The sequence below is a fragment of the Danio rerio genome, chromosome 8, assembly GCF_049306965.1.
Source record: "Danio rerio strain Tuebingen ecotype United States chromosome 8, GRCz12tu, whole genome shotgun sequence".
NCBI lineage: Eukaryota > Metazoa > Chordata > Actinopteri > Cypriniformes > Danionidae > Danio > Danio rerio.
Window position 1 is genome coordinate 952,651 of NC_133183.1, and position 23,553 is coordinate 976,203.

At 33.7% G+C, this 23,553-nt stretch overlaps 4 protein-coding genes across 5 annotated transcripts in view; 2 read left to right on the top strand and 2 right to left on the bottom strand.

Moving 5' to 3' along the window:
* The window catches only part of LOC103911612 (interleukin-31 receptor subunit alpha), a 36,248-nt gene extending 30,709 nt beyond the window's left edge, over positions 1-5,539 (bottom strand). The window contains exons 1-3 of one of the 2 annotated variants that reach the window (XM_073909980.1): positions 5,099-5,539; positions 4,633-4,741; positions 385-426 (exon numbers count right to left, since the gene is read on the bottom strand). In XM_073909980.1, coding sequence (XP_073766081.1) covers positions 385-426; positions 4,633-4,705 — 115 coding nt within the window. In that variant the 5' untranslated portion in view covers positions 4,706-4,741; positions 5,099-5,539. Of the gene's footprint in view, positions 1-384; positions 427-4,632; positions 4,950-5,098 lie in introns of those variants that run through there. The other variant, XM_073909981.1, reaches the window with a different exon arrangement.
* si:ch211-87m7.1 overlaps positions 1-23,553 on the top strand; it is a 272,159-nt gene that overhangs the window by 202,882 nt on the left and 45,724 nt on the right. The gene's annotated exons all lie outside the window — the stretch shown is intronic.
* On the bottom strand, positions 9,251-14,849 carry zgc:101664. The gene is given in 3 exon segments (NM_001006084.1): positions 9,251-10,032; positions 11,353-11,614; positions 14,745-14,849. Coding segments are annotated over 3 exon segments (618 nt in total). The 5' UTR covers positions 14,763-14,849; the 3' UTR covers positions 9,251-9,694.
* Positions 14,942-22,501, top strand: srp19 (signal recognition particle 19). The gene is given in 6 exon segments (NM_213343.1): positions 14,942-15,041; positions 17,089-17,164; positions 17,493-17,564; positions 18,837-18,945; positions 20,664-21,304; positions 21,538-22,501. Coding segments are annotated over 5 exon segments (426 nt in total). The 5' UTR covers positions 14,942-15,003; the 3' UTR covers positions 20,795-21,304; positions 21,538-22,501.

Below are 23,553 nucleotides of genomic sequence, written 5' to 3' on the forward strand. Positions count from 1 at the left end.
TTTAACTGTGCTGAGTTGTAGCTGCTTTACTGGGCCTACTACGCTACTGTATTTCAATACTGCTCATTTTGGTGGTACTTGGAGAGACAATTTTTTTCTAAGGTGGTACTTGATGAAAAAAGTTTGAGAACCACTGGTTTAAGTGTTTAAGCAAACTTGCTAATTTTCAACATCTGTCAACAGAAGGCTTGAAAAAATTGACAAAATGGAGATATAATAAATACAAATACACAACATTATAGTTCTTAAACTAATGCATTTGTTTGTCCAGTGTAATTGTGATGTCCATGTCAAATAAATAGATAAATAAACAGACCAAGGTTCACATTCAACAGCCTGTTGTCAATTATTCTTCACATATTTCACTCAAACAAGAGAATTTACCTTGAATGCTGAAAACCTGCTTCACATTTCCCTTCAATGCACCTGCAAATATTATAAAACCGATTAATTTCACACAGTGACAGAAGAAACATTCTGAATAATGACTAGAATGTCTTTTTAGAGACAGAAATGGACATATTTATTGCAGTGTGCATTTATTACAATCAACCTGCTTTTACATTTACTTCATTTTCTTTTCAGCTGAGTCTCTTTATTAATCAGGGGTCGCCACAGCGGAATGAACCGCCAACTTATCCAGCATTTGTTTTAAACAGCATATGCCCTTCCAGCTGCAACCTTTGCCTGGGAAACATCCATACACACTCATTCACACGCACACTGGCACTCATTCTCATACACTACGGACAATTTAGCTTACCCAATTCACCTGCACCACATGTTTTTGGGAAACCCACGCCAACACGGGGAGAACATGCAGAAATGCCAACTGATCCGGTCGAGGCTCAAACCAGCGGCCATCTTGCTGTGAGGTGATTGTTCTACCCATTGCACCACCGTGCTGCCCCATGTTTACGTCACTATATTGCAATTAAATCAGAATCTAATCATGACAAACTATATCATTGGAAAGGTTAAAGTCTTCTAAACGCATATCGTACCGCTGTTTTTGTTATGTAGGAGATTAAAATCTATTTACTGTCATCCTACAACCATTTATAGTTACATATTTAAACCATAATAGTATAATTTAAACAAAGCAATCATGACTAACTACAGTATATATCATTTGAAGGCTTGAACAGCTTCTATATCTGGTGGCTGATTTTTGATAGGTGTGACTGAGCAGCAGTTAATTATTCATTTGCAACAAGAGCACTCAGAGTCGAAAAGCATTACTTTGCTACAGCAATCCAGTTTTTAGAAACTAAACTCAATCAAATATCACCAAATTGCCAATACTACTTTAGAATTTGATGTCTGCATTATAAATGCTGTGAAAAGTATAAAAAAATATTATTCATATTTCTGAAAACATAAGACATAAACGGTGGACTCCTTTATACTGTATGCTCTGTAAACTGAATGTCACCTGGTGGTCATGTCTGGTACTGCGGCCAAACTAAATCTTACTAAAAGCTTGTTTATTTTGAGATATCTTCTTCAAATTTTGAATATAATTTGTTCAGATATTCAGTTTTTCTGATTTGGGCTTAAATGGGTTTTGTAAAATACACAATTTATGTAGCATTAAAATGTACATTTACTCTTTTAATATTTTCATTAAGAGTAACATAACTTTAGTTTGAACTTTTTCTTTTCAGCTACAATCTGACATCCGTCTTCTTCAAAATGAGACCAAGCGCATTTGATCCGTGCACCAAAGTGTTGAAGATTGACAATCATTTAATCTCATTTTATGTCTCGGTTCAAAGGAAACCAAAGGACTAAATCTAGAGGAAATAAGGACTCGATTAAATCAAACACAGATGATAATCATCAATGCGCTTCAAATGCAATCTTCTTCCTCAGTCTTTGTGTTGATTTCCAGTACAAATATCTAAACATTACTCTAATTATTATTATATATTATTGTATCATTAGTACAACAGTACTTTAATATTATTGTTTTTTTTTTTTTTACTTTCTATTGTGGAAAATGTTTGCAACACATTCTGTTTAGCAAAATACCCATTTGGTTTTAGATGCATTTCTTCTTTTCTTTTTTTGCTATTTGTAGTTTTTTTTTTTTTTGTATGACCATGTCATTTATAAATGTTACAAAAATTAAAAATATTACAAAATTAAGATTTAAATGCAAATAAAAATTATTATAAATAATGATTAAAATTATTTCTTTATCTTCTTTGAATGAAGCTTATTTTTCTGAGCTCTGCCATATTCACAGTAGTTTTATGCACATTTTATTTGAAAAAAATTCAACTTGTTTTGCTTCTCCAGTAAATATATCTTATTTTAATTTCTTATTTATACAATTAAATTTTCCATTTAATTAAGCTCTATATCAGGGGTGTCAAACTCAATTCCTGGAGGGCCGAAGCCCTGCACAGTTTAGTTCCAACCCTGCTCCAACACACTTACCTGTAGTTTTCAAACAAGCCTGAAGGACTCAATGAGTTTGATCAGGTGTGTTTAATTAGGGTTGGAACTAAACTGTGCAGAGCTGCGGCCCTTTTGGAACTGAGTTTGACACCTGTGTTCTACATTATTCTTGTTGTAGCAATAATCCATCCAAACACAAACCTTTTCAAATATATATTAATGTACATCATTAATACAAAAGTAATTTAATATTATAGTTTTTTTTACTTTCTATATTAAAAAATGTTTGCAACATAAATAATATTTCGTATATTGCTTTTTTGGGTGACACGGTGGCGCAGTGGGTAGCACATTCGCCTCACAGCAAGGTTGCTGATTCAAGCCTCGACTGGGTCAGTAGGAGTTTCTGTGTGGAGTTTGCATGTTCTCCCCCTGTGTTCCTCCGGGTGCTTTGGTTTCCCCCACAAGTCTGAAGATGTGGTGCAGGTGAACTGAGTATGTTAAAATTGGCCGTAGTGTATGTGTGTCTGGGAATGAGTGTGTAGGTGCTTCTTAGTGATGGGTTGCGGCTGGAAGGGCATCCGCTGCGTAAAACATATGCTGGATAAGTTGGTGGTTCATTCCGCTGTGGTAACCCCAAATTAATAAAGGGACTAAGCCGAAAAAGAAAATGAATGCATTTGTTGTAGTCAAATTTCTGCATATTATTTTATGTCATTAATTAATTTGTGACTCTTTTAATAAAAAAATTATTAAGGACATTTTTGAACATTTTCTAAATTAAATTTTAAAATGCAAAGGGGTTTGAAAACTATGTTTGAATTAAGTTTATTTTTTAATTTTATTAATTATATTTTTAGATTTAAAGCACAATCAGAAGAAAAATAATAACATAATAAAAATGTCACTTAAATATAATACCTCTACTCATTTTGCTTTTCCAGTAAATGCATCTTGTTTTAGGAACATTTAGATATTTAATACAAATGATTAATTAATGATTAACACATTAATGTCTATTAAATAAGGTCTTACATTTATTTATGCTTTAAGCATTTATTTTTAGAAAAAGTTTAATATATTCGCTGATTTTTCTGATTTTTAAAAACATTTAATTATTTAATAAAACATATTATATTAATTTAATATATTAAAGAAATAACATTTAATTCATTATTTAAAATTAATTATAAAACAATTATTTATCATCAATTAAATTCATTCTAAATTATTTAAGTTCTGAGTTAATTTTTTACATGCACATGTACAGTTGAAGTCAGAATTATTAGCCCTACCCCAAAGATTTTTTTTAACACATTTCTAATCATAATAGTGTTAATAACTCATCTCTAATAACCGATTTATTTTCTCTTTGTCATGATAACAGTAAATAATATTAGACTAGATATTCTTCAAGACACTAGTATTCAGCTTAAAGTGACATTCACAGGCTTAACTAGTTTAATTAGGCAAGTCATTGTATAACAGTGGTTTGTTCTGGAGACAATCCAACACTAATATTGCTGAAGGGGGCGAATAATATTGACCTTAAAATGACTTCAAAACTATTAAAAACTGCTTTTATTCTTGTCTAAATAAAACAACACTTTCACCAGAAGAACAAATATTATCAGACATACTGTGAACATTTCCTTGCTCTGTTAAACATCATTTAGGAAATATTTAAAAAACAGAAAAAAAGAAATCAAAGGGTTGCTAATAATTCTGACTTCAACTGTGTATCAGTACATTGCATTTCTTTTATTAAACTTCATATTTAGCAATCACAAAACCATTCATAAGGGTCTAATTTCATCAATTGAGATTTATATTATATAAAAGCTGAATAAATAAGCGTTTATTGAGGAATAATTTGTTAGGATGGACAATATTTGTATGAAAAACAACTGTTAGAAAATCTGGCTAAAAATATAAATATAAAGAAAATCACCTTTAAATGTGTCTAAATGAAGGTCTTAGTGATGCATATTAATAATCAAACATTAGATTTTAATATATTTACAGTTATAAACGTACAAAATATCTTAATGGAACATGAACTTTAACCAATAGCCTAATCATTTTTAACAATAAAGACAAATCAATAATTCTGACCGGCACAATGTCTTCTTTTCAGCTATTTTTGACATATAAACACATACGAATTAAAACCGCACAACTGTGTCCAGATATTAGAAACACAGAGGAAACAGCATTAATACTTACGAGAGAGGCAGAGAAAGCAGAGCAGCGTGCACACACACACACACCTGCTGCGGTTCATCTTCATCTGAAGCATTAAAACACACACTCCACATGTAGAACATCAGCAGACCTGTGCATTAAACCACACACACACACACACACACACACACACACACACACACACACACACACACACACACACACACACACACACACACACACACACACACACACACACACAAAATATTTTAACAGAAGTAACGCTGAACTCTTTCTCTCTCACACACACAGGGCTGAGAAAGTGCTGTGGTTTTTCTCTTGTTTCTCAATCTGGAGGTTTAGAAGAACCTGACAAGATCAGAGTGATTTAGCAGAAAATAGAAAAAGTACTTCCTTTCACTCCTTCTTTATACGCACGTGGCTCTCGTATATTCATATATGCATATTTTTTTCTCCTATAATACGGATGTAAAACTCTTTTACTTACATGTGCATCAAGAAGATCAGAGTTGAGTTAAACAGCTGTGTTTGGGTGAAGCGAAAAATAAAATAATAATGTGGACATTATCAATTTCATCATTTTCTGCGAGACTGCTGATGAAGCAGATATGAACACGCGCCACAGAAAAGCTGCAACCTCTAGCAGAAAAACACCAGCAAAAAATGACAAAAAGAGTTTCTCATTTAGAGTTTTGGTCTTGTTTCTAGTCCAAACAGCTAACAATATTGCTGTTTTCAAGACAAGCAAAAGATTTTGTTTTCAGAAATATTATTAAGAGTAGGCGACGCGGTGGCGCAGTAGGTAGTGCTGTCGCCACACAGCAAGAAGGTTGTTGGTTCGAGCCTCGGCTGTTAGTTGGCGTTTCCTTCACAGTGCAAAGAGATGCGGATGTTTCCCAGAGATGGGTTGCAGCTGAAAGGGCATCCGCTGTGTAAAAAAAGCTGGATAAGTTGGTGGTTCATTCCACTGTGGCGACCCCAAATTAATAAAGGGACTAAGCCGAAAAGAAAATGAATGAATGAATATTAAGTGTGCTTTAACACTAAAAACGATATTATTTTGCTTACCCATTGCCTAAATAAATAGCTTGTTTACAGGAAAAACCCACATAATTTTGACTAATTATTAAACATTAACAAAACAATATTTAGTACCGGAAAATTCAATGATTTAAGAAATTTTGGACTGGAAAAAAAGTCAAAAACCTGCAGAAAATATTAAACTCATCAACAGATTATCATAAAGTTAAACAAGTTAGAAATCAATTTCAGGATCAAAAATATTACCAACATCACACTCAAATCTAGGGGTGTCCGGCAGATATATCAGCCAAAAATGTATAATATAATGTCATTTTTCGGCATGTTTGCTAAAACAAAAGCCAAACTAATACAGTGAACGACTGATTTTATATTAAAACCTCACCTTCAAAACTGTTTATGACCTTAAAAAAAAGTTTGTGAAATAGTCAGCTATTATTTTCTATGGTTAACCTTTCATATTGATAAGGATAATATTAAAAATGGCATTTATTGGCTGATGTCAGTATGGCCACTGATATGCACATATATCATGCATCCCTAAACAAAGACACACACACACGCACATACAATAAGAATCAATCCACCCATGCAACAAACAAACCGTCAATCAATCAATCAATCAATCAATCAATTCAATAATCTATCCATAAATCAATCCATCAATGAACTCATCCATCATTTAATCAAACAATCAACCAATCAATCAATCAATCAAACCATCCATAAATCAATGAATTAATCAATCAAACAATCAATCAATCGGTCAAAAAATTTATCAGATTATTGATCATCATACAGGAGATTTAACGCTCATGTGTTCATCATATTAAGCACAGTTTACACATTTCGGTGTTCAGCAGATGCTTTTATATGTTATTTATAAAATGCACAATTCATGTGAATGAACATGCTTGAGTCCAGTAGAGGATCTGCTTTATACTGAAAACATTAAACCACATTAAAACAAAACAACATCCTTTTTGGTGTTGAAAGTGAGCAACAATTCATAATTTCCCAACAAAACAATTAAGTAAAATTGACTTAAGAGATTACATGCAAGTCTTGCATTCTGAAAATATTTAATCAAGTCAGAATGTTAAATAATTGTTTAAAAAAATCCCCTCAATAGCAGATATCTGTTCTTGTTTCAAACTTACTTAATTCTCAGAACACAAGACTTAATTTCTGACTTTAATTCATATTTTCTACTTTGATTAACAGATGTTTGTACTAAAACAAGACAAACAAATAATAAAATACTGAACTGATAACACAGCTAAAAAATATAAGGAATTTATTTCACATGAGGTTTTTCCAGGAATACATTCAATCTGTTAAGCATGTCAAAAACACAGCATACTTCACTTCACCACACCAGTATAAAGTGTCTCACATTAAATAACAGCTCATTTACAACATCTAGCTGGGTGGTTTTTGGTTTAGTTCTTCTATTCGAACACATCATCTGCCCTTCAACACCACTAAACATTTCCACCATAAAATATGAAAAATAAAAAAATGATCCAAGTAAGAAAAGCATTTTGCAATGTTTAACAAGCCTGTATTAAAAACAATACAATACTGCAATTCGGTACCAATCAATACTGAAATTTTACAAACGTCCGTTTCTCGCTCACATTTGAGCACGTTCTTAAACAGCGCTGATTTGCCATTGTGTTCACGTGCTCAACAGAAATGACTGTGATTGGCTGTGAAGGTCATCAGTTCACCAAACTCACCGCTGTTTACTGAGTGTAACACAGATACAGGGGCGCTGAAGCATTTCAAAGTCACGTCGATCAGCTGGTTTGTCTATAAGCTGACATAGAAGGGATCTGATCAACTGCGGCTTTATAACGCTCCAATGTCCCTGTATCTGTGTTTACACTCAGTAAACAGCGGGGAGTTTGGTGAACTGATGACCTTCACAGCAAATCACAGTCATTTCTGTTGAGCACGTGAACACAATAGCAAATCAGTACTGTTTAAGAACGTGCTCTGAAATGTTCGGGGGAAATGGATGTTTTTAAAATGTCTGTATCGATTGGTACTGAATTCCAGTATCATGACATCTCTGATATAAAATTTAATGATGTCTCCCAGTTTTTAAACAAAGTCTGGCCTGAAATCTGGAACTCCTGCTTCATGAAATTGCAGATACAATTAAGTAAAGAAAGACTATGAGCAAGAGCTTTGTGATTGCCAATTCAGCTGCCATCACTGGATATTACTTAAGAAATCACTGAATATTTCCAAGCAAGAATGTTACATATAAAGAAATCATTTTCACTTCATCCTTAACCTCTTGAGTGTCCACATATGTGGACAGCACATTTGAGCTCTTAAAGAGTCACGAAACACCAAAACACATGTGTTGAGCTGTTGACAGTGATATGTGTCCCACACTGCTAAAAACACTATTAGGACACCTATATTTCACTAAAAAGTGTAAATTGGTTGTTTTTGCGTTATTTCAAGCAAGTTCGTACTTCCGGTTTGAAACGAATTTTTGAAGCTGCGTCACGGTCATGAGATAATAGCGTGTATTCCAGCGTGCAGACTGGACGTCTGTGCCAGAGTGTGTCTTATTACATCTTACAGTGTGATGCATTAATGCATGAGTAAGGCTCGGTTCAAACCAATCAGCGCGCTCTATTGTGCAACTTCATTAATATTCATTACTGTCACAGTGTTTAGACGACAGAGACACCACGTTGTGTTGGCAAAACAAGCGTGAAGTGTTGCTTTTATAGTTTGCTGCAGTGAAGTTGTTTTCATTTTCTCTCTGTGAGAGCTCAGCTGGATCACGTGTGGATTAACAGTGTACGCGACGCTCGACAACAATAACTTACGTGTCTAAGGAGGATTATTGTTTACCTGAGAGCTGTTCTCATCTGCAAACGCTGAGATCCGGATTCGCTGCTCGTCTCCTCTTAATAAAGACGCGGCTCTAGTTGCTGGTGATTGTTCTGTCTCTACAGATTTGGTAAGTGAGCGACCAGTGCTCTTTGTTTATTCAGTTTGTTCGTATCGAACTAAGTTAACTATTGCACCGAGTGTAAACATGTTAGCACCACAACCAAACTTTAACCTCGTGTAGGATTTTCACTGCATTTAGTGACCGGAATAACACACGCGGCTTTCTGACACTACCTGTCGAGTGCATCTAAGTTTCCGGGAAATGCTGAGGTTTTTTTCTCTCATTCGGCGTGCGGTATCAAACATTGCATGAAAATACACGCTTAGAGCAGCTCCTCGAACCAAATATCTCTTAGAGCAGTTCCTCGAACCAAATATCTCGTTTGTGGCGAGGGACATGAATGAATTCCCTGAATGAAAGAGCCAAACTGCAGTTAAAGTCCATCATTTAATCATTTGGCAAATAATTCTACTACAGATGTCCATGTAAACAGTCACTTTCTCCCGTGTGTTTGTGTGTGTTTTGACTCTGAAACTCGCGCGTGCCCAAATAGACACTCCCACACCCACTCATTTTAGTTCCTCCGACACTCCCCCCTAAACAGAGCTGGACACGCCCACTTTTCTGACTTTTTCCAAAGTAGAGGTGTGAAAACACCCTGCTGAAACAAGAGGGTTTCGTGGCCCTTTAAGTGGCTGTTTAAAACACTTTGAATGTTTTATAATCTGTTACAGACATACAGTGTCATCCTGCAACTGTTTTGCAGCATATGAAAAGTCCCAAACACTATTTTATCTGTCCAAAACGGGGAAAAAAATGAGTTTGTCCTCTCTGATAATCAAAACAAGTTAAAAAAAATGTCTATGTTATATATGCACTAAAAAAACTGTCAGGAAAAAGTGTTTTATGTAAATTTAGACCACAAGTCCACATAAATGGACATAATTTTTCTCTAAAAGTACATCATACCAAAAGACGACACTTAGATTTTAATTCTAATTAGGTTGCAATAAGCCCAAATATCAAAGAGAAATAAAAAAATGCATGTAAATGACACCTCGGGCCTCAAGAAGAACACCATTTTTACAGTGTTTAACTAGTCTGAATTAAAAATATAACTTATAACTGAATGATGTCTCCCACTTTATGAACAGATAAAGTGATCTGGCCTGATAGCTGGAACTCCTGCTTCAAGAAGTTGCCGATGTATTCGCAGTACAGCACGTCGCAGTACAGCCATATCTGCGCCAGGGCCCTCTGGAAGTTTGCGTTGCAGGTGGGCATTCGGGAGTGTCTGACGGCTCGGTTAATGCCCATCCAGAGCTCCTCCAGTTCAGCACAGTTCCTCTCACTCAGCACCCAGCGCACCCTCTGACGCAGATGCAGTTTGTGTTTCTCGATGGTCATCCGGAAGAGCCGTGAAAAAGAGTGTGTGGTTTCCAGCGGAGCATTTCTGTCTGTGAGAACGTCACAGTTATTATAAGAGACCAAAACTAAAATCATCATGCTTTAAGAGTGCATTAGTTCATGTATAGTCCCACTTTATATTATTTATTATGCAAAAATCACATTTATGCAGGGTTTAAACCTAGTAGTGTGTGTGTCAGCAGTGTGTGAATATCTCCAGCCTCTAATGCTCAACATGAATGAATTGCATTTTCTATTATCAGACATGATGCAGAAACTCTTTGATTGACATTCTCCCTTTGTACGTGTCATCAGAGGGGGAAAGCCCCGCCCACTAGTGCCCATCTCTCCATCTTATTAGCATAAACAGCAGACCTGAGTGAGAAGCAGCCGTTTGTCCATTAGCCATTAGTGTTTGAGCTGCTGAAGATGATGTCAGCATAGACTAAGAGGATTATAGATGTGGAGTTTTAGATGAACAGCGACAGGAGCGACATAGACCAATGGTCTCAAACTCAATTCCTGGAGGGCCGCAGCTCTACATAGTTTAGTTCCAACCACCTCCGACTCTCACCTGCTTAATAGTGTCTAGTAGTCCTGAACACCTTGATTAATTGGATCAGGTGTGTTTGATTAGGGTTGGGGCAAAACTGTGCAGAGCTGCGGCCCTCCAGGAATCCAGTTTGAGACCCCTGCCATAGACTGACAGAAGCATTCTCACACACTAGGGGTGTAACGGATCATGGGTGACCCATGATTCATGCGGATCAAAATCTATGGTTCAAAACACATGAGACCCCCGGATTAATACTTTTTTCTTTACATGTAGATTAATCCTAAACGTGTAATGATCACAGAGATCGCCACTCTCGTGTCATTCATATCACATGTAGGAAAGCATTTAGGCCAGGGGTGTCCAAACCCGGTCCTGGAGTGCCAGTGTCCTGCTGAGTTTAGCTTCAACTTGCTTCAAAACACCTGCTAGGAAGTTTTTTAGTACTTGATTAGCTGGTTCGGGTGTGCTTGATTAAGGTTGGAGCTAAACTCTCCAGGACACCGGCCCTCAGTAAGATTTAATGATGACAGAAGAAGTTGTGGTGGGTTATTTGTGATGTGGTGGGTTTCTCAGGTTGTTAAAGGTGTTTCTGTCTTTACTTGTTGTGTAGTGTAAGCTGCACGATTAATCATTAAAAGATCGGGATCTCAACACCCACACAACGTCGATTATAAAAGATGCTGATTTGCATATGGTTATTAATCCTTCCAACCGCTGCGTTTAAATCTGTGTTTGAAAAATGCAAAAATCAGGAAAGAGATTGAGTCTTTAATAACATTTGAAAACTATAATGAATAATATAGACTGTAATTACCTTGTATGGCACACCATGACCGTTGGAATCTCTGTCCCTCAGCTCTGGATCGGCTCTGCGTTTGGTCCTGACGCAGCGGCTCCTCCGGCAGGATCAGCGGTGCGGGTCTCTGGGGTCTGATTGGTGGATGTGTGTCATATGCAGAAGGGAACCAGGGCCGGAACTCAGGGAGGATTCTGCTGGGAAACTCCTGCAGGACTCTGTGTGTGATCAACAGCACATCACTGGCCTCCAACAGCGGACGGAAACATACACGTACATCCTGACAACACACACACACAGACAGACAAACACAAAATAAAAATAAATAAATACATTCACATTTTATAAAGGGCTGCATTTGTTTGATCAAAAACAGTAAAAACTTTTTTTTTCCTTTTAATAAAGTAAAAGACTTTGAAAAGAAAAAGCTGATTTCCATGTGAATATATAGTAAAGTCAAGTGTGATTTATTTCTGTGTTGCAAAGCTGAGTTTTTATATGTGTTTTACATAAAAAAAATCTTTAAAATTAATCTTAAAGTAAAATAACATTTGATTTTGTTTTAAAATAAGATGTTTCTTACCGCACTGCAGATCATATGCTTGTTTTTAGAAAAAACTCACTTCCTTTTTGACTTATTTTCAACTTCTCCAGAAAAATTGTATATATTTGGACTAGAAACAAGACAAAAACTTTAAGCAAGAAAAGCATTTTTTTGTGCAGAAATGTAATTAAATTAAGTTATTTTTATTTTGGTTCTCATAGCTAAAGAATAATTAAACTAATTAAATGTATAACTATATTAACTGGAAAAGGCGTAGGCCAAAGCCTTTCCTATTATACCCACAATTATTAACTAATAAACAACACTAGTTTGAACTTAATTTGGTACAAAATAAAAAAAACAAATGGATTAAACAAATCCCAAAATGCACAGACATAATTACAAACATGCATGATCACAGAAATTACAAAAGTCCAACAAATACTTCAATATTCTGAATATAACAAAACAAACCAAATCAAATTACTTTTATTATCACATAATCATTGTAAAAATACTGAGTAACAATACTAAGTCACATAATTATTTATAATCTTATAGTTGTACATTTTCTTAAATTTGCAAAGTGCAAAAAAAAAAAGATCTGTTATAACATTTATTCCATAGATTTACCCTGACAGACATATACCCATTTTTTTTACATTAGTTCTTGCCCTTGCTTTTAAAACATGCAGAATCCTCTTTAATTATACGTGTTCATACTTTGAATCACCTCTGAATACTATTTTGAAGTAACCAATTAAAAACATTGTACATCTTGTAGGTCTCTCTGGGATAGTTTTAAATTGGTTCAATACATACGTCACAGAAAGGACATTCTTAGTAAATATAGATGAATATACATCGCAAGAACACAATATATTATATGGTGTTCCTCAGGGATCTATCCTAGGCCCAAGTCTATTTTTATTATATATACTTCCTTTAGGTAGTATAATTCAGAAATATGGCATGAATTATCATCTTTATGCTGATGGCATACAATTATATATTTCTGTTGAGCCAAGAGACACTGCTGCATTGGAAAATTTGTCCAACTGCATGTCCAATATTGTGCAATGGATGACTGCAAATTTTTTAAAGCTGAATAAAGATAAAACAGAAATTCTAATTGTGGGCAAAAAACCTGAGCGAGAGAGGATTGAAGCAGAACTGTGTTCTTTAGGTTTACAATCAAAAAAAGAATTAAAGAACCTGGGTGTTATTTTCGATTGCGATCTTAATTTTAAATCTCATATTAATCAAGTTACAAAAACATGGTTTTATCATTTAAGAAATGTTGCCAAAATTCGTTCTTTTCTATCTTTTGATGCCAAGAAATTAATTCATGCTTTTATTTTCTCTCGGCTTGATTATTGCAATGCTATCTATACTGGTCTACCTAAGGGTTCTACAATGAAGTTGCACTTGATACAAAATGCAGCAGCCAGAGTTTTAATGAAATTAAAGAAACGAGAGCACATTACACCAGTATTAATAGAATTACACTGGTTGTCTGTGCACCAAAGGATAGATTTTAAGATTCTTTTATTAGTTTTTAAAGCACTACACAATATGACACCTTCCTACATTTCCGTCTGTTTAACAAAATATAATCCAAACCGTTTACTACGCTCTTCTAGTGCTGGACATTCAGAATTGTATCCTGTAAACCTGATGCGATCTGGCGGCACTTCTTTTAGCCATTATGCTCCAAAAATTTGGAACTGTCTCCCCCTTGAAGTGAAAGAATCCCCAAGTATTCATGTTTTTAAAAAGCGTGTTAAGACACATCTTTTTAAAATTGTGTATGATTAAACAAGTTTGTTAGGTGTATGCATTTTATCTATTTTGTTGTAGGTTTATGTATGTAATGTATGGTGTGTGCCTGCATATGTAAGGACTATTGTGTGTGTGATCATGTGGATATATACTTACATTTTATGTACATGAATGCTTTTATTTCAGTATATGTGATAAGTTTTTGTGGTCTATTTTAATGCTTTTGTTGTTGTTTGTGAGGCACTTTGAGTTGCATGTATGTTGGAAAAGTGCTATACAAATAAAGTTTATTATTATTATTATCTATATGCTACAAAATTGTAGGGTAATGATGTCTGTAAATAATAAGTTGTATTTCATTGCAACTTTTACTTAATTTGATTGTAATGTTTATCTTTTGTAAAGCTGCTTTTAAACAATAATTAATGTAAAAAGCGCTATACAAAGAAAATTAAAATGAATGATCTGCACTGTATATAAAACAACTAAATCTACTCATTTAAAAGCAAATAAATATTTAATAAACAATGATGCTGAAAATTCAGATTTACATTACAACTATGAATGACCCCTTACTAGATATTCACATAGAAAAGAGCTGTCTTAGCAATAACATTTCACGTCTTCACTCAAATTTAACCATTAAACATTAATTTGACCAAGTTTAGTGCTAAATTGATGGAGTTACATACACAACTAGCTAAACAGCATCCATACAATATAGACAAAACATTTATCTAGACAAAATAACAATCATTTATATACAGATAAAGTTATGCAAGTGAATAAGAATCAAAATATAAACAATGCTGTTTGTTTTGCAGATGTTTTGCTTTTAACCGACAACAAACAACACAAAACTTATATTATTTATACTTACAAGACATGCTAATGTGCACTACAATGTGAAATTGAAGTTATCTCAACGTCTCTGAATTAAATAAACCTGCCGAGGAGCTGAAATCACTCGCTGGTGCTTGCTTGTTTGTTTGTTAATAAAAGTCTCTGACAGACAGTCCATTATTAAACCAGCTAATTACTACATCGATCACTCACTTCACCTGTCACCTGCTCTTCCACTCACCTTCACCTCCTGTGTCATATTTCATCATGTTTACGAACATATTTTCGTCTTGTTCTGTTTCCTTTAAAGCAAACACGCTACATGCTAACGCCGCTAGCCATAACTGCAGGCGGCGCCATCACAGCGGAACTTAAAGTTCCCGGCGCCGGAAGTGAGGAGTCACAGTAACAGCAGTCGTCATCAGAGTTTGCCTTGCAGTGTCTTCATAATCAGACGTGTGCTTCACAGACAGCGATTAAAGTAGAAAACAGAGGAGATTATGGCGTATTTAACCACAAATCCGGCGGATAAAGAACGGTCAGTAACAAGAGACGCGGAGTTTAGTCGAGCAGACGATTCTGTTTACATATTTACCACATCTGTGACTCTGCTTACCTCTAAAACTGAAAATGAACGTGTTCAACACGTATAATGCGGTTAAAATCTGTTTCCTGTGGTCACATTTCAGTCTACTTAGACCTGCACAATAGCTAAATTATAAAATATTTCATATCTGAATCGAAAAGCCTGCTGAGAAAGCTAAAAACAACCCATCATATGATTTATAATAGACACTGCATTGGTTTTAATGGAAACTGCATTGATCCCGTGGGTCTTGTATATTAGTATTGTGTTAAAACCAATAAATCCTAAATAAATATGTGCCAAACCCTCTCTAGAAACTATTTAATATGGTTCTAATGGTTAAAATGTGATTGTTTGTATTGGTTGTTATGGTATTTGAAGTGGAAAGGAAGCATTGTAGTCTAATGTGATTAAAAACCATGTTGTCTCTGATTAGTAAATGTTAAAGTTTGTAACGAATGATCTGTCTATCTATCTATCTGTCTGTCTATCCATCTATCTATCTATCTATCTATCTATCTATCTATCTATCTATCTATCTATCTATCTATCTATCTATCTATCACCAGTATTATTGGACTGAATGCAGCTAGAAAATTCATTATTGCTCAAAATAGTCCATATTAATGGAACCCGCATATTTATTTCTATCAAAACAACATGATATTACTCTACAACATGGTCAAATAAATTAATCCAGTCTTTTTGCATAAACATTCACTTTCCAATAAAAAAGTGAGCAGCGTCTGTCAAAATATTGACAAATTCATCAACAAAAGTCAGAATATAAACAGAATAAAATAGTCTGAAATTTGACAAAATATTTTTGACATCAATGTTGCTTCATAAATGCTGGCTCCAAAATGACCAAAAGTGTGAAAAATAATTTTAAAAAATGTTTCTTAAACCGGACAGTTCCCACGAAAATGTACATTTTTTTTAAAATTTCTATTTAACTGAAGCATTTCTAAACTTTTTCTTCTGTTAAACACAAAACAAGATATTTTGGGAGAAAAAAAGCAGGTGTTGAAATTAATAGTAGGAACAAAAAACACTATATAGAAGCCAGCTGCTGTTTTTTTTACATTTTCAGAAACAGAAGAAAAAGTTTTGGAACAAATTAAGAATGAGGAAACTATGACAATTTACAGTTTTGTGTGAACTGTCCCTCTTAAAAAATATAAGAAATCTAAAATAATGTGTATTTTGAAGTTACACTTGTAATAACAATGTATGAAAATGTGAATGCAAAGTTTTGTTCTGTCACTAAAAGCTCACTAACAGTGTTTGTAAAGAATGTTTTATCCATCCATCCATCCATCCATCCAACCAACCAACCAACCATTCTATCTATCTGTCTGTCTGTCCGTCCGTCCGTTCGTCCGTCCGTCCATCCATCAGCTGGAAAATGTTCACTTTCCAACTTAAAATGTGATCAGTCTGTCAATATATTTACAAATTTATCAACAAAAGTAGGAATAGGAACTGAATAAGTCTGAAGTTGGACAAAATATTTTTGACATTTAATGTTACTGCAAACATACCGGCTCCGAAAGTGTGAAAAATAATTAAAAAGACATCTCTTAAAGGGACAGTTCACTCCAAAATTTACATTTTCATTTCTATTCAACAGAAGTGTTAGTCTAAACATTTATGTATGTCTTCTGTTGACGATATTCTGAAGATAAATCAGGCGTTGACATCAATAGTGGGAACAACAAAAACACTATATAGAAGTCAGCAGCTGTTTTTTCCATCTTGAGAAACGGAAGAAACTCGTGTTTGGAACAAGCGAAGAACAAGGAAATTATGACAGAATTTACAGTTTTGTGTGAACTGTCCCTATTGAAAAAATATCAGCAGAAATCTAAAATAATGTGTATTTTGAAGGTTTACTTGTAGAAACAATGCATTGAAATGTGAATGCAAAGTTTTGTTCTGTCTCTAAATGCTCACTAACAGTGTTAAATTAACTCTGAATGTGTGTTTTCTCCTGCAGGTTTCTGTGCATTTATCCAGCGTACATCAACAGTAAGAAGACATTAGCAGAAGGCAGAAGAATACCGACAGAGAAGGTGTGTGTGTGTGTGTGTGTGTGTGTGTGTGTGTGTGTGTGTGTGTGTGTGTGTGTGTGTGTGTGTGTGTGTGTGTGTGTGTGTGTGTGTGTGTGTGTGTGTGTGTGTGTGTGTGTGTGTGTGTGTGTGTGTGTGTGTGTGTGTGTGTGTGTGTGTGTGTGTGTGTGGGGAAAGTGCTATAGAAATAAAGAAGACAAACAATGTTGTAGATTGTGTCAAAGCAACTTAACAGAGATAAATAAAAGCCACACTATTTCAAGGTTAAATTGAAACTGTAAGTAATGTGCATTTATATAGCTGTTTGTCAATTCTTTCTTTTGTGTTTCAGGCGGTGGAGAACCCGACATGTGCTGAGATTCAAGGCGTTCTCTCCGCTGCTGGTCTGAATGTTCATGTGGAGGTCTGGATATTATAATTAACAGCTGAAAACACAATTATTATTCGCCCTTCTGTAAAGATTTAATTGTTTTTTAATATTTCAATAAATTGTAATAAATATTTTGTTTTATTTTTTCAATTATTAAAGTGCTCTTCACCAATCAAGGTCATTTTCACAGTGCTTCCTATTATATTCTTCATCTGGAGAATTTTATTTTTTTTGTTTGTCTGGAATAAAAAAATAAGGAACTAATTGGTCAATGTTAATAATTATTGTATAATATTATTAATATCTCTTATGAAATATTTCTTCATTAAATCATTCAATTTTTTTTCTATTAAAACAGTTGTAAATAAATTGAAATTTTTTCATTCATTTAATTTATTATGTATTTTCTTTTTGATTTCTATTAAAAATATTGTAAATAACATATAATTTGCCACGTTAAGAAATATTTTTTCATTCATTCATTCATTTTTTTGCTTTTTATTACTATTAAAAATAATTGCAAAAATATTATTAGCCCCTTAAGAAATATTGTATCATTAATTCTTTTGTTCAATTTATTTATTAATTTTTTACTATTAAAAAAAGTTTAATAGACCCTCATAGAAAATATTTTTCATTCATTTAATTTATGTATTTCCCTTTTTATTTCAATTAAAAAATATTGTTCCCTATTATGAAGACAGTACTCTTTATTTGTTTAGTATTATTTTTCTTATTTAATGTTTACATTTTTATATTATAATTATATTTATATTATTATTTTTTTAATCCCTCATCTGTAAGGGGTTAAACCAGTGGTCACCAAACTTGTTCCTGGAGGGCCGGTGTCCTGCAGATTTTAGCTCCAACCCTAATCAAACACACCTGAACAAGCTAATCAAGGTCTTACTAGGTACACTTGAAACATCCAGGCAGGTGTGTTGAGGCAAGATGGAGCTAAACCCTGCAGGAACACCGGCCCTCCAGGACCGAGATTGATGACCACTGGGTTAAACTGTTGGGGAAGGGGTTGTTCTGTAAAAAAAAAAAAAAAAAATCACAAATTAAAACTTAAAACACAAATTAAATTAAAAATATATATATTATTGACCACCTTAAGAGATATTTTTACAATTATTTAATCATAATGAACAATTTAAAACTATTATTTTTTTTAAATGTGTTGGAAAAAAAGCTCAAGTTTCACAGGAGGGTGAATAATTGTGTCTACAGTCGTGTGTGTGTGTGCTGTTTGAGTGAAATAATAATGTATCATCATTTATAATAAGTGTTTTGCTCTTCCAGAATAGCATGTATCCGCGTGAGTGGAACAGAGACGTGCAGTTCAGAGGAAGAGTTCGTGTCCAGCTGAAGATGGAGGACGGCAGCTTCTGCCAGGACAAGTTTACATCTAGTAATTGATTCTACATTAACTCAGATCAAATTATCGTAAATATAAATAATATATATATTAACTGAGTGATTAATAATGATGCAGGAAAAATATGCTATAATGTTAAGCTTACGACAAGTAATTCACTTTATATCAACTCTGAGCAGTGGCGTTGCGAGAGGGGGGCTTTGGGGGCTTAAGCCCCTGATGTGAAGTCAAAAGCCCCTGATCTTTTGGAATATGTTGGACTTAAATAAAAATAGGTTGAAAAACATTTATTTTGTTATCCAAGTACTTTAAAATTACCACATACATCACACGCATTCCACTTAATGCTGAGTTTGTGACAGGTAATTATATAGTCAGCTGTTCAGCAGTACCTGTTTCTACCAGCAGGTGGGAGTGGCTCTGTTGTCACATGGTCATCATTCAGTCATTATTTTGTGGAGCTGAAGCTAATGAGGTAATAATACAAGTGTTTCGCCAAACTGAATAGTTCTAACTACTGATGAAGCTTAATATTTGTTTTCACAGTATAAAATGTGTGTAGTTTTAGTGAAATAAAATAACTATGATCAATAACGCTAAGCTAAGTCCCTTATCCCTTTCGACCCCAGCAACGCCCCTGACTCTGAGACCAAACAACGGTAAAAATAAATAATAAAAATGAACTAAGCAGATAAGTAGCACTATGTAATTTAGGAAAAATATGCTATAATGTTAACTTTACATCCAGTAATTCATTTTAGATTAACTCTGAGACCAAACGATAAAAAATACTGATAAAAATATGCCATAATGTTGTTGAGTTATCTCCATAACGGCAGCCAAAGAGTTAACTCGTGTTTGTGTGTGTGTGTGTGTGTGTGTGTGTGTGTGTGTGTGTGTGTGTGTGTGTGTGTGTGTGTGTGTGTGTGTGTATTAGAGAGAGAGAGAGATAATTATTAGAAATTTACTCGCCTAATTGTCAGATTATTGTGCTTGTTGTAAGGAAAACTCTTGAATTTGACTCATTATTTCTGAAAATAAAACAGTATTTTTACTTGTCATATCATTAAGAATGCACTACTTTTATAAAAATGCATTTTTCTAATTTTCACAAATACATTTTTCATGACACCTACCTGCGTTTAAGTAAGTATTAAACATGAACACTTGCAGATAGAATAAAACCCTTTTTTTCATTTGAAAGCAGAGGGTTGCTTCTTTATTTTGATTTATAATATGCTCATATATTCCTCGCTGAAAATATTCTCAGGGCTGTCAAATTTAGAGTCATCAGAAATGCGGGCAAAAAGAGGAAAGAGTTAATAACAACTCTAGAATATTGTATAGTTGTTAAGAATAATAACAATTATTGTTGTGATATAACAGAGCTGTGGTAATATTAACCCTTACATTACACATGGGACGTGAACTAATTAGAATTACAAGTAAGAAATGTTAACAAACTACAAACAATGAATACTATTTTAACACATAATTAAGCATTAACTATGAAATTACGCCAAGTCTAATGAAAGCTTTTGTGGTTTAGTTCAATTAAATTAAAATAAACTTATTTTAAAGCAAAAACAGGATTATTTAGCTTGTTTTAAGAAAAAAAATCACTAAATTTTGATTCATTATTTCTTAAAACAAGCATTTTTTGCTTGTCTAGAAAATGCTTCTTGATTTATAAAGAAGACAAAAACTGAGAAAAGCCTGTGATAAAGTGTTACCCCGTTCTGTGTCCTCAGGGAAGGATGTGATGTTTTATGTGGCTGAAATGATCCCGAAACTGAAGAGCCGAACGCAGAAGAGCGGTGGAGCTGAAGCTGGAGCGCAGCAGGGAGAAGGAGGAAAGAAAGGGAAGAAGAAGAAGAAGTAAACATTACACAGCGGATGAACACTACAGAGCGGAGTTCAGTTCATTATGGAGGATTTCTGTTGGTTTTCATTATGAACACTTGATTTGAGCACCCGACTGTTTTTCTTTTTGGGATATTTTCTGAGCTAAACACTGCAGAAAAACCGTGCTTTGAGTCCTTGTCTTGTTTGTTGTCCAAATATCTGAAATTCTCAAATCTTTTCTAGACAAGTAAAAATACAGTTTTGCTTTCAGAGTCAAAATTGAGTGTTTTTACTTAAAATCAGCACAATAACCTGTTTATTTCAAACCAAATGCAGGATTGTTTATTTTTAATAATGCTAGAAGTTGTCTATGATATGCTAGTGAACTCATTTCAAGACAAAAGCATGAATATTTTGCTTCCATCACTGCAGATTATTGTGCTTGTAGAATAAAACTCACTTAATTTTGACATTATTTCTGCAGAAATTATATTCATGACTTGTCTAGAAAGTGTTAGTCTTATTTCAAACCGAAAAGATTCAAGTGGTGCTCGCTGCAGAGCCATTTGAGGAGAGCTGAGCTCCAGCGAGGGGGAGCTTAAGCTTGAGCTCCACCTTTTTTGCACTTCTTCTACGAGTGATGTCACTGGGGGTAGGGTTAGGGGTGGGGTTGGTGTACGCATTAAAACAGCTTACAGGAGGAGGAGCGACAGCTCATGCTCCCCCTCTCTGGAGCTCACCTCTCCTCAAATGGCTCTGCAGCAAGCACCCTCTCAAAAGATTTGATTTATGTTGCTGGCAGATTGTTATTCAATTAAATATTCAGACTAAATGTCAAAATCGTTTCACTTTTTTTACTTGCATAATTTAGCCTCATTTCTGAAAACAAAACTACATTTTTACTTGTCTGTAAAATACTGATGAACTTCAAACTGAAAAACAAGATTGTTACTCCATTGTCAGATTATTTAGCTTGGTTCAAGTAAAAACTTAATTTTGACTCCATTTCTGAAAATTAAACAGTATTTTACGTCAAAAAATGCTAATCTTAAATTAAACTGTAATCTACATTATTTGATTCATGCTGCCACACACATATATACACACACACACACACACACACACATATATATATATATATATATATATATATATATATATATATATATATATATATATATATATATATATATATAGATTTCTTTTACAGGGAAAAAAGTTCAGAAATAATAAATAACAAATTTTACTGGTCTACAAAATACTAATGAACTTCAAACTAAAAAACAATATTATGTCACTCACCTCATTGTCAGATTATTTTGCTTGTTTAAGAAAAACTTTATTTCTGGAAATAAATCTAGTTTTACTTGTTACAAAAAATCCTAATCTTATTTTAAACCAAAAACTAATTTTTTTGATTCATGGTGATGCCATTTTTTATATATTCAGAAACAGTCAAAATTATTTGGCCTGTTTTTATTTTTTACCAACTTTAGCTTTATTATTTCTGAAAACAAAACAATATTTTTACTTTCCAAACCAGATGATTTTTCTTGAGTTACAGGGATTTTTTTTTTCATAAATAATAAATATGAATGTACTATTATTTGTCTATGAAATGTTTTCAGTTTGAAGTTGATTAGCAAGATATGCTACCTCCTTGTCAATATTTTACTTGTTTTGAGGAAAAGCTCTTAATTTTGACTCGATGTTTCAGAAAATAAAACAGTATTTTTACTTGTCATAAAATGCTAATCTTATTTCAAACCGAAATGAAAACTTTTTGATTAATGCAGCTGGCAGATTTTTATATACAGTGTACATATACACACACACACACACACACATACATACACCCTCCCTGATTTTATATATATATATATATCAAGATCATTTAGCTTGTTTTTTGTAAAACCCATTTAATATAGCTTTATTATTTCTGAAAACAAAACAATATTTATATATTTCTCAAGAAAATGTTTCAAACAGCTAAAAATACAATTAATTTACTTTTGCCAATACCAGACGATTTTGTTTCTTTTACAGTGAAATAACCTTCATAAATAATAAATAAATAAAAATGAACTATTTTAACTCATCTATAAAGAGTTTGATTGTTTTCAAACTAAAAACAAGATTATGTTACTCACCTCATTGTCAGATTATGTTGCTGGTTTTAGGGAAAACTTTTAATTTGACTCATTATTTCTAAAAACAAAACAATGTTTTTACTTGTAAAAAAATGAAGGCTATTTCAAATCAAAATAATCTGATTTATGTCACTGCCCGATTATCATTTGTATTATATTCAGAAACAGTCAAAATTATTTTGCTTGTTTGTTTTTTTTAACTTGTTTAATTAATCCTCAATTCTAAAAGCTTTTCCTAAGCTTTTCACTCATAGCACATGTGCTGCTGATGATGTGACAATAAAAGTGATTTGATTTGATTTAAAAACAAAACAATATTTTTACTTCTCAAGAAAATGCAAATAATCTCATTTATTTTTGCCACTACCAGATGAGTTTGCTTGTTTTACAGAGAAAATGTTCCAGAAGTAATAAATTCAATTCAATTCAGCTCTATTTGTATAGCGCTTTTACAATGTAGATTGTGTCAAAGCAGCTTCACATAAATGGTCATAGTAACTGGATCAGGGTGGTTCAGTTTTTAGTGTTTAAGTTCAGTTCAGTTTAGCTCAGTTCAGTGTGGTTTAAAAATCATTTCTGAGAGTCCAAACACTGAAGAGTAAATTCATCGATGCGTAGCTCTACCAATCCTGAACCATGCAAGCCA